This window comes from Callionymus lyra, chromosome 3 (assembly GCF_982586985.1).
Source record: "Callionymus lyra chromosome 3, fCalLyr1.hap1.1, whole genome shotgun sequence".
NCBI lineage: Eukaryota > Metazoa > Chordata > Actinopteri > Syngnathiformes > Callionymidae > Callionymus > Callionymus lyra.
The window spans coordinates 9109473-9126219 of NC_141820.1; the positions used below are offsets into that span (position 1 = coordinate 9109473).

General features: G+C 37.6%; 1 protein-coding gene across 1 annotated transcript; it reads left to right on the forward strand.

Moving 5' to 3' along the window:
• The first annotated feature begins 7687 nt into the window (after window positions 1-7687).
• Window positions 7688-15734, forward strand: sla1a (Src like adaptor 1a). Its single transcript, XM_087785677.1, has 8 exons — window positions 7688-7941; window positions 8181-8271; window positions 9958-10057; window positions 10147-10233; window positions 11493-11596; window positions 11956-12087; window positions 14152-14275; window positions 14351-15734. The coding sequence occupies exons 1-8, from the start codon at window positions 7903-7905 to the stop codon at window positions 14532-14534; spliced, it is 861 nt and encodes a 286-aa protein (XP_087641803.1). The 5' UTR covers window positions 7688-7902; the 3' UTR covers window positions 14535-15734.
• The last annotated feature ends 1013 nt before the right edge of the window (window positions 15735-16747 follow it).

Sequence of the window (16747 nt, forward strand, 5' to 3'; positions counted from 1 at the left end):
ATTGAGATTTAACAATCATTTTATTTCAATTTTATTTATCTCAATGTATTAACAACACTTACAATTCTAGTATTGTTTTTACAATACTTGAAATAAATCCGACTCTGATTTGATGAAGAAAAGTTCATGTAAGTAACTGCTGTCTGTGGTTAAATATGGGCTGTGTAAATAAACTTTGAAAAATACTAGCTTGTGGAAAAATATAGAATCAAAGAACTGCGAAATATTTTTGGAGCGATGAACTTTTTAACATTTTTTGAGATATGAACTATGAACTAGTTCATTTAAAAATTTCTGAAATTAACTCTGAATTGGTTCACGTAGAAAGTGAAATTATCCAACACTGCGTCTTACATCAATGAATCGACACTCATCGCCACCCGTAGTTCCCTCTTTCTCTGCTGCTTTGAGGGAGGAAGAGTCAGTAATGGTCGCCAACGTCTCCGTGGATCTTTACTCACGACCTGTTGATCATCAGTGCAAGTCATTGCTGGAGGAATGTGTTCCAAGGGCCAGAAGACTCAAGGACTGTTTGGTCCTTCTAGGATAGATAAGGACTTTAAATAGGACATGTGTAAGAACTATTTGTTTTCTTGTTAGGACCCAAAATATATTGGTAATAATGTATTATTTAATTTCTTTATTTTCCATGTTTATGATTCAAATGTTTATTTAATTCAAATGTTATTCAAAGTTGAATTGACATCATCAAGCATTTATGTTTTATTGAACCTGGACGTTCCATCCGTTCCTACTTGGAACAAAGAACAGAGTTTGGACAAATAAAGTTGCCAGAAAAGTCTGGTCTTTGAAAGAAAGCAACATTTTAAAGGTAGTAAATAGAGAAAGTTGTTTGTGTTTTGACGTCCGTGTTTTCTTCTCTGTTTCCAGGTTCACTGTTCTTTATATTCTTTTATTTTGGTTAATCCCCAGTTACTGAACTCTGTTTTTTTCCTCTGTTTTGGACTCTTATTGTTGTATTTATTGGACTTTCTTTTATATAATGACATTTTTTTCTTTCCTTCTCACTTTGTCATCTGCTGGTTTCTAGAACACTGCACTTTGGTTCTGCCTTAATCCCATCGTGAAACTACTAACAACTCAAGTGTAATTGCTTTTTTTCGTTTGGTCTCGTAAAAAACACAATGCACTGTTTTCACTGTTGAATTGATAATCAAGTCAAGACTCGTATCCTATTGTATCATAATAATGTATTTTTTATGTAAACATACTTTTCTAATATTTGTTTTCGGTTGCGTTTACTGATATTTGTAGATACATAATAAAATGAAGTGTTTAATCTTGCTTGTCTGGCTGCCACTTGTATTTCTTTCACACATAGTGATAAAATAAATATGTATTAAAACTAAATAATTGTTCTCATTTCATGTAAATATCCCAAGATAGAAAGCAAGTGAATGTTTTTTGTGTATTATTTTATTTTATTTTCCTTTTTCTAGGCAGGTAAATGACAACCAGCTGCAATAAAATCTAAAACTGGTTCCACTGCAGCTTCTACATGAGCTCCCTTGTTCCAGTCCGTGGTGTCAGATCGTAGATCGAAACCATTAACTTTTTTTATATTGATGACTCTAACAATCAATCTACTTTAATCATTATAAAGCTGAAAACAGAAATATAGGGTAAATAAAAAAGACACATATATTTTTGAACATTTCTGCTCTTACTTTATAGTTTGATTTTTTTGTTGTTGCTGTTCTTTTGAAATTACTACGATAACTTTGCACAAATGTAATTGTAAGTTAAGTTAAGTGTCTGTAAGGATGAGTGTGTGAGGTTTATAAAGTCACAGGCAAGACAAAATGTAGAAGTATGAGTTTTATGAGTATATTGTGTTATAATTCTTTCTGATCTTTGTGTTTGTCTTTTACCAAACAAGTTCCTTTATTTCAACATTAATTCTTATGTTTTCTTGTCCATCATCTCTCTTCTCTGTTTATTCATTTTACATCTTTTGTAATATTAAAAAGAACTTCCACCTCATAACAGAATATTTTTTTAATCTATGTGTTTTTTTTTAAAGTGTGTGTTTGAAGCAAAGAGCAGTTTCCATGCTCAGAAGAACGAAACTTTCACAGCCAGTAAAAATATAAAAACCACAGACTTGAAAAGTAAAAACACATTCTTGGTTACACACCTGTTTAATCTACGTCATGAATGAAAGTATTTTGTACGGACAGAGTCAGAACGTTCAACCTTCACCAAACGGAAAAAAAAAAAACTCGCCCCAACCCGAAACAAACGGTCTGTTGAGCGGGAGGTCAAAGGTCAGGTCTCCTCTGGCTCAAAGCGATACAAACGAAACAGTCAGCGAGGAGACGGTCGTCGCAGGTCGGAAAGTATTTGAGCAGGAAGATTATTTTTGGGTGGACGTTCCGGGGCGCGAACGGCTGCGCTCATTATGACCAGACTTAAAACAAACCATCTCGTCTTCGTTCAAACGTGTATTTATTGTCGTAGAAACGACTTCCTTCCTTCGCCGCGGCCGCAACTGTCCGCGGCGGCTCCAGGCTCCGCCCCCTCGACCACGGCTGCAGCTCCGCTCTCACGAACCATGTCACGGGTTCTGGCCCGAAAATACTTGAGTTATGACCTGATCTCACTTCTAATCCTGCCTACTTCCTCCGGGTGATATTTAATCTTCATCTTCTTCTAACATCTGGATCCAACTGACTGGCAGGTTCTTCACAACCTTCCCAGTCCTGAACCTGGACTTTAAATCTTTCCCAGAAGTGGAAACGTTGGACTGAGCTGCTGCACTTCCATGATATTCCCTTAAATCATGAGGATAATTCTACTTTATGAGGACTTGCTGCGAACAAAAGAGGGAATTTTCTGTTAAACTCTTCATGAAGGTCTTGTGTAATATACTTTAGACGGCCTTAATATCATATATAAAGCTTTAGAGACGAAGTTATGAACGTTTATTATCACATTTAAAAGATGTCAAACAAGTCTTATTAAGTTTTATAATTGGGTGGAAGTTCAAAGCTTTAAGTCAAGAGTCTTGTAATAACATTGTAATTACAAATAATATAATATTACTTCATGGGAAGATGTTCAATTCTACCAAATGCATTGAATTTAATATACATGTTTAAAATCGTCACACTTTAACACACTTTGACTGACTTCAGTTAAGTCCAGCACGCACAAGACCCCCTGCAGTTTGCCTACCGGCCCGTTATTGGTGTAGAAGATGCCATGCTTCATTTCCTGCATCGGACCTTCTCCCACCTGGATGTGGCTCAGTGAGGATCCTCTTCCTGGACTTTTTCTAACCTTTAACACCATCCAGTCCACTCTGCTTGCGGGACAAGCTGGTCTCCTGGATCTCGGTCTACCTCACTGATAGACCACAGTACGTCAGGCTGAAGGACATCACGTCTGACACTGTGGTGTGCAGTACAGGAGCACCTCAGGGGACAGTACTGGCCCCTCTCCTCTTCACCATCTACACTTCAGACTTCTGCTACAACTCAGAGCTGAGCTGAGAAGTTGCTGACGACACTGCCATTGTTGGATGCATCAGGGACAACAGTGAAGACCAAGGTCTTTGGGAGGTCTAGGACAAACTCCATCCATGCCATCCATCCATCCATCCATCCATCCATCCATCCATCCATCCATCCATCCATCCATCCATCCATCCATCCATCCATCCATCCATCCATCCATCCATCCATCCGTCCATCCATCCGTCTGTCCATCCATCCGTCTATCGATCCATCCACCCATCCATCCATCCATCCATCCGTTCATCCGTCCATCCATACGTCCATACATCCATCCATACATCCATCCGTCCATACATCCATCCATACATCCACCCCTTCATATTCGATTCATCCATCCATCCATCCATCCATCCATCCATCCATCCATCCATCCATCCATCCATCCATCCATCCATCCATCCATCCATCCATCCATCCATCCATCCATCCATCCATCCATCCATCCATCCGTCCATCCATCCGTCCATACATCCGTCCATCCATCCATCCATCCATCCATCCATCCGTCCATACATCCATCCATACATCCATACATCTTATACTTCATGTTTTCCGCACATAAATCTATATATATATTTTTATTATTATTATTATTTTATTTTAAGACCAGAAACATTGTCTTTACATTTCTGTACCTAATCACAGATCACACAGTAGCGTCCACTGGTTTGTGTTTTGGAACTTCTACACGTGTCAGTTTATCACACCTCGCAAAATAACCTTCTTTCATCCTCTATCTTCCTTTAATCTCTTGTTCAAGTCGGTTCACGTGAACGCCACGCTCCCACGATCATCAGTGACTCCTTTGACGTCTATGTTCAAATATAAATGATTATGTTTCAAACAAACACCTGGATGTATCAATTTCTTAGACGGTGCGTTCAAGTGCGCTGGGCTGGAAGGATTTGTCACGACGGGTTTGAACTGAAATCCATCACACAACCTTCACATTTTCACTCTGGGTTTTATTTGAAAGGGGAGCGAGACCCGTGGCTCGGTCCCGAGCGGAGTAGAGGTGGCGGGAGCCTCAGGTTTAATGGTCCGCAGAAGAGCCGTCGTCAGGCTAATATGGAAAACATGTGCTCGAAGCCGACTTCAGATTAATAAAGCGAGACTCGGAGGGACGACGTTGCGTAAGCGTGAGGCAAAGTAGCAGAAGTTAGGTCAGCTTTGCCTGTGTGACCTTACATTTCAAATTTTGAATATATGAGCGCTTGTGCTTGTGTTGGCAGCTCTCCTGTCGCCACCCGGGAGAAGTAATAAATCACCTTTTTTTTTCCCTTTTAACTTCCCTTTTTCATCCAGCGAGAGGTATGTACGAGCTCAGCACGTGACACTGGACGACCCGACCATGTTTAAATCCTTAAATCACATTTAAAATTATGATCATCAAAGAGTTGTCATACAAGGAGAGCCTGAGAAAGGAACTTATTCAACCTCAGGATCCATTAAAACCGAAGGGTTAATGTTCAGGAATATATATCATTTTATAGGGAAATTACTGTCAACATCTTTGTGACCCTGGTCTAGAAAGGCGCTATATAAATAGAGATTATTATTATTATTATTATTATTATTTGTTTGTAGTCATAAGTGGCTCAAGAGTTACATTTTTACTTTAACACTACTATAAAACCCAAAGTGCAGCCGCTTGGCTTGGAAACCACCTGTGGACACTCATTTTGTTATGTACACGATGCGATCATTGTGGCACCACAGGAGGGAACATGCTGAGAGGTAGTGGGGGATGGGGTGGCTGTTGATTTAAGGCCAAAATTATTCCAATCTTTTGAGAAACCATTTAACACGTTGAATTAAAGAAGGCTCTTGTATTTTCGTTCACTCTATCATGAGGTGAGTGACTTTATTGATTCTCATTGTTTTTTGTTTAACCCTAAAGGCTAAATCACTTGAGATTATAAATCGTGTACTCGTGTAGAGAATATCAGGCCGAAAATGCGGCCACTTAGCTTAGCTGTCTTTCGCAACCCTCTCTTCCTGAGGAAGTGTATAAATAACAAAAAAATTGTAGCAACATCTAGCAACCCTGTCGGTACACCATCTGGGCTTGTCTCTTTTTGTCACCAAAAATACTGATTTTACATTTCAGGAAGTTTGCACTTTTGGCTTACGGATGCAGAAACTTTAGAGCGTACTGGTGTATTTCATAGCAAATGCCAAAAGACTTTATATTACCTTGGAGTATCATGCAGTTTGTAGATGCTCATATGTTGCTACAACATTGCCGCGCCGTCGGCATAGGTTTCCAAAAGGTTTCGGAGACGTCCCCGCAACATCTTCCTGTGTTTATATACCTTTAAAAGTGAAGAGGTTTCCGCGGTCAAGGACAAAGTAGGTCTCGGCAAACGTCTCCGCACCAGAATTGAAACGTTGCCCAGACCTAGGGATTGGAAACGTCGTCAACTAGTCTCTGAAAAAAATCAAAACATGTTTGAATTCTCTCGACTTGTATCAAGTCGACGCAAGGTTGTGGACTCGCCTGCAGGCCGGTGAGATCGGAAGATTAAATACTCAGCTTTTGTCCGAAAGGAGCGGCCATAGAAACATCGCAAATCGCAACAAGCGATTACGCCAATGTGTGCATGCGTCTACTGATTGTACAAACCTGCTAGTCGAACAACATTTGCAACAGTATAGTTGTTTTTTTTTACTTTCATAGTTTTAAATCCAAAATGAAAAGGCGACAAGGAAGTTGATATGAATCTCTCTGCCAAAGTCTGCACAACTGTATCAGACCCTGACGGCAGGATAACCTAATTCTAGCAATTAGCATGACGCCAGGCGCACAACGTTTGCAACAGTAAAGTCAGAAAACACACCATGATGCAGATGAAATCCCTGATATCAACTTTGTTTCTGGCGCGATGAGGCACCTGCCAAATATAGTGTATTATCACTTTTATTCTTGTGGTATCAGTTATTTAAATATCCAATGAATACAACTATAGTTTGGCTCTTATACTAGAATACAAATACAGAATACTGCCATTGCAGTAAATCGTTTTGTGTGTGACTTATTGTTGTAGTTTAAATGAAAAAACAAACTGCTACTTTCACACGTCGTGAGTCTGAACGCTAACGTTAGCATCTCATGAGACATGTTTGTTCCCACATTTGCTTTAGTACAAAAAATGGACCGACAACATGTAACCATTCATTCTGATGTATAATCACTTTTAATGTAAATAAAAAACGATTTCTGACCTGTTGAAACTTTTGAAACTCCAATTTCTTAATGCATCATCCAGTCCTTCTCTTTGTGTAGGTGTTTGATGAACGTAGTTACACAACTATGTACGTATATCAGTGACATAACGATATTGAATGGTTGAATTTCGCATTTAAAATGTTCATTGTGTTTTTAATTTTAATTCGTAGCATTTTAAATTCAATATAAAACTGTTGGTATAATCCGTCTCGATGTAGTGACGCACAAGTTCTTTTACGTTGTCACGTGATCGCCTGCGTGTCGCGTGATTGGCTGAAAGTTGCATCAAGTACCTCGATACTCTTTCGGAATTGTCCGGAATTGTCACTATTATTAAACCAGCAATTTTTGTATTGAATTTAAAAGAGTAAAAACTACAAAGATTGAATTTAAACTTTTCTTTTGTTCATTATTGAAATTACAAAAACAAACCCAAAAAAAAACATAAAATATTCATTATTTTTCCAAATTCAAAATCTAAAAAACTTCAATTATTGAATTGAAATATTATTTGAAAACAACTTCAACCTTTTAAATATAGACCTTTAGAAATGAATTATAAAAAATAAATCCAATGCTTAAAAAATAAAAAAAAAGTTTTGCTAAAGAAATACACAACAGAAGTTGTCTATTTATAAGTTGGTTCACAAACCAAGTTCCATTTACTTCTATCTATTTACTGGCACTGGTCGTTTGCATGATTCAACAGCTGGAAATAGAACATTTTGAAATGTGTAAACGTGTAAATGTGTCGCGATGATTGATGGCCCGTGTGCGGAAACCATGGGTGGCAGCGTTTCTGGGAACTAATAATGACACGGGTGTCATCAGAGGGAACTACACAACTTCTGCTCAGCGACGACAACGTTCCGTACAAACCGACGATGATTCTACAGATGAATAGTTTGACCGTAGATTCGTTTATGAACCTGTCGTTCTCTCGTTATGTTTTCTGGCTTGTTTTTTTTTTTTCATAAAGTCAACACGTCTGATGTTATCTCAACCACAAAGACACCCTCTTCCTGGTTTCATGACAGGAAGTGACCTCGTATAGAGAGAGACACAGCGCCACAGACGCCACATTTCAACTCGAGACCAGGTCCAGACGACAGGTGAAACTTTGAGCCGCCATTGATGTCTCCACAGCGTCAGTGCACGCCTCGAGTCCTGCAGGTACGTGTGCACCTTCACCGCTCTTGCAGCCGTGTCTTCTCCTTTTTTTTTGGGGGGGGGGGGGTCATTTCGGGGCGACAGCGATGTCTTAAGTGTCATGAGTCAGTGGAAAGTTTTTCGGGCCACAGCTTCCCTATTTTTTCGCTGGTCAGCCGTAGAGGAAGTTGAAGCTTGTGCACATTTTCACATGATAAGTCGGTGGAGTTTTGTTCTCGATCGTTGCTCGTCCTTGACTCCAGGCTGCAGTCGGGTCCATCAGGAGGATGGGGAACCTCATGCGAGGGGTCAGCACCAAAGCCGGCGAGGGAACGCTCCAGAGGTCGTCCGTAGGTAAGAAAACACTCGTCATTTTTTTTTAATGCAATAATTCAACTGGATTTTAAACGAGGATCAGACGAGTGATGACATGAAATGTTGTAGCGTCAACTTCTGCAACAACAAAAACAGGATCATTGTTAAATATTGAGAAGAAAATAGAAGAAGAATATTCTACGTTTCAGAAGAACTACAGAGAAAATGAGTCAGAAAATGATTCCGCGGTAAGATAATGATCGGACGAATAGAAAAAACTTGATTAACCCTTGTGTTGTCTCTGGGTCAAGGTGACCCTTAGGCCCGAAAACAAATGAGTTTGCGGTATCACTTGTGTTGTCCGTGGGTCAAGATGACCCTTAGGCCCGAAAACAAATGAGTTTGCGGTATCACTTGTGTTGTCCCTGGGTCAAGATGACCCTTAGGTCCGAAAACAAATGAGTTTGCGGTATCACTTGTGTTGTCCCTGGGTCAAGATGACCCTTAGGCCCGAAATCAAATGAGTTTGCGGTATCACTTGTGTTGTCCGTGGGTCAAGATGACCCGTAGGCCCGAAAAACATTGTGTTTGTGGTATCCATTGTGTTGTCTCTGGGTCAAGGGGACCCCGAAGGCCTGAAAACAAATGAGTTTGTAGTATCCCTTGTGTTGTCTCAGGGTCAAGGTGACTAGAAGACTTGAAAACAAATGAGTTTGTGGTATCCCTTGGTTTGTCTCAGGGTCAAGATTGACCCCAAGGCCAGGGAACAAATGTGTTTATTGGTAAATGTGTTTCATTTTAATTACTGGCGTGTTTTTCGGGCAAGATATGGACATTAATCTACTTTGAGTTTAAACAAAACATCGGACGAAAAAGAAAAATTTAAATATGGGAATTTTCCACGTACAAATTTTGTGTTAATCTAAGGAACCGAAATGTGACGATGCCTACAGCTGCAGGTTCTTCTATAGAGAGCGTTCACAGGCCTTTATTTGGTTCTGGAGACGAACGTTTAGAATTAAACCTTAAAGCAACTTATTTTCTTTTGATGCCATGTTTCAATGTCGGTGTTGAGTGTTGCGATGAACACGAGACAGCAGCGCGACAAGAAGACACAACAAGTGATAACAACACACTCGTTATTCTATAGACGACGACGGAACAAAGAGGAGATTTTGAGGAACACATGCAACGACTTTAAACCCGTGTATGGAAGTAGATCAGTGGCACAATGAATTTTACATTTTAATATATTTAAATATTTGCGGCTTTTTTTTAGCATTTTATTAATTTTGCGTTTGACCTGCTTTTTAATTTTAATTTATAAAATAAATGGTATTAAAAATTCAAATTTATTTAATTTCAAAACAATTGAAGATAAAACATTTAAAATGGAAAAGATCATTTTTATTTTCACAGTAAAATATAATTGCAAAGTTTGATATTCGAATTTGAATAATTGATGGGAAAGAAAATTCTAAATATATAATATTTTTTTAATAGTTACCCTTAATAATATAATATGAAAATATTGGTATACGAGTGCCACTTGACAATTCATGTATCAGGTATTTGTGTTATTTCCTTTGATGTATGTTCTTTATGTCTGCACTTTGTCATCCTTTGCCCTTTGTTCTTTTTATTTGCACTTTGTTCTTGTTCTTGTTTTTATGAATGAATGGATTCATAAAGTTTAATCTGATGTATTTGTATTTGTTGTTGCAGATTTGGACGGCGACGTGATGGTGGTTCTTCGGGACCACCCGTCGCCTGAGGTCAGCACACCCATCTACAGGGTGGGAGAGAAGCTCACCCTCATCAACGAGTGAGACCCTGTTTTTAAATGAATGTTTTCCAAAGTCTGGGGGAAACAAAAAAGTAAGAACAACTTTCTTGTTTTGATTCGTCTAAAAGGAAGTCGTGCTGGTTCAGGGTCAGCTCGACCCGCACGGGAAAAGAGAACTTCATCCCCAAAAGTCACGTGGCCAAAGTTTACCATGGGTACGTTTGATCTCTTCCATTGCAATATCACATGAAAACACAATTAATTAGAATTATTTAACATGTTTAATGATCTCAATATTTTTCCATATTCATGAAATGTATTTACTTCTAGTGAAATGTTCTTCTTATTTAACATTTTATTCATATCCAATCTGACATTTTTGCTTTTTTCCAAGATATTTTATTTTATCTGTACAAAATGTACATGTTCATCTCACTTATATTTATTTTTTTCATTACATTTACATTTTTCCTTTTTTATTACATTTTAAAATTTTAGAAAATCTACTTTTTCAAGTTTCATGTTTAAGTTTTTTCAGCAACAAACTTCTTTTTTTTGTCACTTTTGACACATTTGATGTGTAGATATGCATTTGTGTTATTCATACGATCTCAAAAGATAATCATTGTGTTGCATTTCCTATTTTATAACTTTATTATTTATGACATTTTTTAACATCCATCAGAATATAAGATTCACATACAAATGTGAAAATGAAAAGCTTAAAAAAAACGCAAAAATAAATAAATTAAATAAATTAAAACAGAACCAGACACACACTAAAAAAAAACTAAAAAAAACAATGTATTATATTGTTTATATTCATGACATTTTCTAACAAACGTGGACATCAAAATATGATATTTACATACGAATGTGAAGATGAAAAATTTGATACACAAACAAAACCCCAAATAAATAAATAAAATTAATTAAAACAAAACCAGACACACACTAAAAAAAAACTAAAAACTAAAAAAAACAATGTATTATATTTTTTATATTCATGACATTTTTTAACAAACGTGGACATCAAAATATGATATTTACATACGAATGTGAAGATGAAAAATTTGATACACAAAAAAAACCCCAAATAAATAAATACAATTAATTAAAACAGAACCAGACACACACTAAAAAATGTAAAAATTAAAAACAACTTCATGTGTGTTATGTTGTTTATATTCATGACATTTTCCCCAGTATTTCTCTAAATAACAATATATTTACATGAAGCCACTTCTAATAATTGTATCATAAAAGTATCAAAGTACATTTTACACGAGGGCCCATATTTATATTATTTTATTATATTATTAGTTTGTCTGAATAAAACCAAAATCATAAGGCTAACGATTAACGTCTTGGATTTAAAAACGACACGTGATTCTACTTCATGATGCGAGGCCCTCCACATCCGTAGAACCTTGGTTACGTTAGGTAACCCGGGGTCTCTCTTCGGTTTCTCCAGGTGGTTGTACGAGGGCGTGGAGAGGAGAAAAGCCGAAGAGCTGCTGATGCTTCCCGGGAACAGAGTCGGGTCCTTCCTGGTGCGAGAAGGCCTGATGGAGCGAGGTGAGAATGTCGTGCACGTGTTCATAACATGCATGAAACATCAGATTAACCATGAAAGGGATTGAGCTACAAACTATTTTTAAATATATTTTATATGTCAATAAATAGAAGTATATGAGACAAACATAAACATGTGTTTATAGGAATTTTACTGATGAGAATAAGCACAATTATTGCTCAATACTTCAGCAAAAACTTGCTGGAGGTGACGTGAGTTCAAAATGTTGTTCTCGAATCATCAGATTAACAACTTTCCACACCGATAACCAAGAGTTTGCACGGATACCTCGATCCCTCAGTGGCTGATAACACAGAAAAAAAACACAAAATGTTGAGGTTTTCTTTCTTGTGTGTGTCAGGCGTGTACGTTCTGTCCGTGAGGCACAGGACGGTCAAGCACTATCGCATCTATCGACTGGACAACAACTGGTACTACATCTCTCCTCGCCTCACCTTCCAGTGTCTGGAAGATCTGATCGGCCACTACTCTGGTGAGTCGAACACAAAACCCACAACCACATCAGGGCCGGCTAAAAATAGACACAAAAGGAAGCAGACACACACACGATGGTGTCGAGAGATACGACGTATCACACGATAGCCACGGCTTCTGCAGAAACATGTTTCGTGAGTAGAGGAGGTTGTTGGTTTGAGTCTCACCACGAGCAGCAGTTTTTAGTTTCCACTGCAATGTCACGTTAAACTGCAATTTTTATCTAAAATATTATATTTTTAACTACTTCCTTTTATATATTTACAATGTTTATGTCTTTTAACTGAAGTTTAAATTATTATTCATATTAATTCTGACATTTTTTAAAGATGTTTTTATCTGTGGTAATATTTCCTCAGTTGTTGTTCCTCCTATTTACGATATATTATCATGTTTAAGATTTACACTATTTTTGTACATTTCTGTGTGTACATTTTATACATTTTTGGGGGTTTTATGTTAGAATAACGTTGTTTTTTGCCATTTATTTTTGTTTTTTAAATTGAAAAACATTCAATGTGTAAATATTTATATAATTTTTAAAAAAGTATAATTATTTATACAAGTTATACGTAAAACCTTATGAAGTATACCAGTACGATCAGAATATTATTTAGTTGAAAGTAACATTTTTTAATCTTCAAACTTTACATTTTTGTGTTGAAATCTATTTTTTTTTTTACATAGTTTAATCAAATAATTTTTGGAATAGTTGAATTTCTTTAGTTTAGTAGATATATTGTATTAATGTAATAGGTATTTTAAACTCTATTTACATTTTAGAAATATCCTTTAATTTAGAAAATGTTTGATTTTTTTATGTATACAATACATTTTTTTTTACCTTATAATATAAAAAGTATTGAATTTGTTTGACCAAGTTTTTTTAGTCCATTTGAAACTTTAATTCAACCATTCGATGTTCTGCTGACACACATCTACGTCCACATTTCACCTCAAATTTCATTTTACTGCACAACCAGGTACTTTTCTGAAACACTTAATGGCACAAGGGTTTCGTGGCCCGGGGGCCAAATCCGGCCCACCAAGTCATTTTATGTGGCCCACAGGATGGTTGTCAAAATCAAAGTAGACCAATGTTTATGTTGATATAGCGTTTCTATTAAGATAAGATCAGGTACGAATTATTAGTGTCAAAAATAGTGCAGAGATGTCCAGGTATGAGTCATACTTTCAGTTACAGAACGGTTAGATGTTATCATTTTCGGATAGAGTATATATGTGTAGTATTGTCGAGTTCTTGACTCTGGTGTTGTAGTATTTACAGACCACATGACTCTTGATGAAGTCTTAATTGCTTTCGTTTGTTTTCAAACCAAAATATGTCCAAACATCAGCTTTTTAAAAGCTGCTGGAGTCGACTGTATCCTCTCGTCCTCAGTCATCACCGAATCCTGCGAGATTTAATTTTTTTCCTTTACAGAAAAATTAACAAACGCATTAAAATAGTTGGATGTTAATCGTATTTTATTTGACACACACCTTATGGAAATGAAAGCAAAACTTATTTTAAAACAAAAGATGATTTTTAAGAAATATACATAGATTTATTAATCTATATATACTTTAGGTTAGGTAGAACTTTATTGAAATTGTTTTTTTTCCAATTAGACACAGCAATACAGTAATTATGCATAAAAATAAAAATAAGAACAAGAAATAAAAATAAAAATAAAAATAAAAATAAAAATAAAAATAAAAATAAAAATAAAAATAAAAATAAAAATAAAAATAAAAATAAAAATAAAAAATAAATAAAATAGGAAGATTTTCTCTCGCAAGATCTCATTGTTTAGCCGCGGAGGGCGTAACGACTGCTGCCATCTAGCGGCCATAAGTTTAACTGCAACACATAAATGAACTAACCGCCGTACTTACAAGTATTTGCAAGTCAGTTGTAATAAAAAAATATATACACTTTAGTGAGAAATAAACCATGAAACCAATATGATAAAAGTGATACAGATACAGTTGTTACAGATACAGTTCTATTGATAATCGAATAATAAATAAATATTTCTATCTCATTGTTTTTTCTCAGACTCCGCCGACGGCCTGTGCTGCGTCCTGACGTCACCTTGTCTCTCCGCCGAGTCTCCAGACCTCGGACCCGAAACTTCTCCCGTCGTCATGAGACGCCGCTTCGACTGGCAGAAGATCGACAGGTACAGGAGTTCGATTCCCGCGTACGAAGGTCGCGTCGCTAACGTCGCTAACGGTGTTTCTGTGACCCCGAGCAGAGGTCAGCTGCTCAGGAACGACAACTGTGACGTGGTGAGCTACGGCGTCAGGAACAGCATCGCGTCCTACATGTCTCTGTCCGGCGCCGAAGAACGGTCCAGAGAGAGCCGGAGGAAGAGGAGCAAGAGTGTGTACGGGGTTCCTCAGAAGGACCTCTGCGACGTGGACTTCGAGGACTTTTGAATCCTGAAACCTGTTCGCGCTCAAGACGCCGACTTTTTCCACTGCCGCCTTTTGAATGTGACTTCTGGCTGTATTTATCGAGCTATCGTGCACTTCCTGTTTCACGCCTCACTTCCTGTTATCAACCGCCACAATGACCAGCAGCTTAAGAGTGTGGTCTTCGAGTGACAGAAGTGGAGGGTTGTGTTACCAAGGCAACGCCATGCGATAAAGATCGACCAGATCACAGTCGAACATTAAGTGCGGAAACAACCAGTTGCATCAGACTCTGGTACGAACCGTTGAAGAGCAGCTGTTGTGAGAACCTTCTTCTTGGACTCCTTGTTTTCTTACAACATATTGGACTCCCTGTTATCTTACAAGCTATTGGACTCCTTGTTATCTTACAAGATACTGGACTCCTTGTTAACTTACAAGATATTGGACTCCTTGTTAACTTACAAGATACTGGACTCCTTGTTTTCTTACAAGATACTGGACTCCTTGTTATCTTACAAGATATTGGACTCCTTGTTAACTTACAAGATACTGGACTCCTTGTTTTCTTACAAGATACTGGACACCTCGTTATCTTACAAGATATTGTACTCCTTGTTTTCTTACAAGATATTTAACTCCTTGTTATCTTACAAGACATTGGACTCCTTGTTATCTTACAAGATATTGGGACCCCTTGTTATCTTACAAGCTCCTGGACTAGTTATTTTACAAGATAATAGAGTCCTTGTTATCTTACAAGACATTGGACTCCTTGTTATCTTACAAGATATTGGACTCCTTGTTATCTTACAAGATATTGGGACCCCTTGTTATCTTACAAGATACTGGACTAGTTATTTTACAAGATAATAGACTCCTTGTTATCTTACAAGATATTGGGACCCCTTGTTATCTTACAAGATATTGGACTAGTTATTTTACAAGATAATAGACTTCTTCTTATCTTACAAGACATTGGACTCCTTGTTATCTTACAAGATATTGGACTCCTTGTTATATTACACGATACTGGACTCCTTGTTATCTTACAAGATATTGGACTCTTGTGTATGTGATTGTGGACTCTTGCTCCTCAAGAGTTTCTGCAGTGCAATACATGGAGGTGTCTCCTGATGAAGGTCTTGATGGAGTTCATCAAAGTCAACGTGAGAACTTTGTGTTCAATCATTTGTGAATGTAAGAATAAATCAATTCATGTAATTAAGTTTGAAAATATGTCTCTCTGCCCTTCAACCCATCCATCCATCTATACTTCCATCCATCCATTTATTAATACTTCTTACGATCAATTAAGCTATACTATTATCCATCCGTCATCCTTTTATCTATACTTCCATCCATCCATTTATCTATGCTTCCTCCCATCCATCATCTATATTACTATCCATCCATCCATCCATCCATCCATCCATCCATCCATCCATCCATCCATCCATCCATCCATCCATCCATCCATCCATCCATCCATCCATCCATCCATCCATCCATCCATCCATCCATCCATCCATCCATCCATCCATCCATCCATCCATCCATCCATCCATCCATCCATCCATCCATCCATCCATCCATCCATCCATCCATCCATCCATCCATCCATCCTTCCATCCTTCCATCCATCTATACTTCCATCCATCCACACATTTATCTATACTTCCATCCATCTATCCATCTATCTATACTTCCATCCATCCACACATTTATCTATACTTCCAACCATCTATCCATCTTTCTATACTTCCATCCATCCACACATTTATCTATACTTCCATCCATCCACACATTTATCTATACTTCCATCCATCCACACATTTATCTATACTTCCAACCATCTATCCATCTATCTATACTTCCATCCATCCATCCATCCATCCATCCATCCATCCATCCATCCATCCATCCATCCATCCATCCATCCATCCATCCATCCATCCATCCATCCATCCATCCATCCATCCATCCATCCATCCATCCATCCATCCATCCATCCATCCATCCATCCATCCATCCATCTATCTATACTTCCATCCATCCACACATTTATCTATACTTCCATCCATCTATCCATCTTTCTATACTTCCATCCATCCACACATTTATCTATACTTCCATCCATCTATCCATCGATCTATACTTCCATCCATCCATCCATCCATCCATCCATCCATCCATCCATCCATCCATCCATCCATCCATCCATCCATCCATCCATC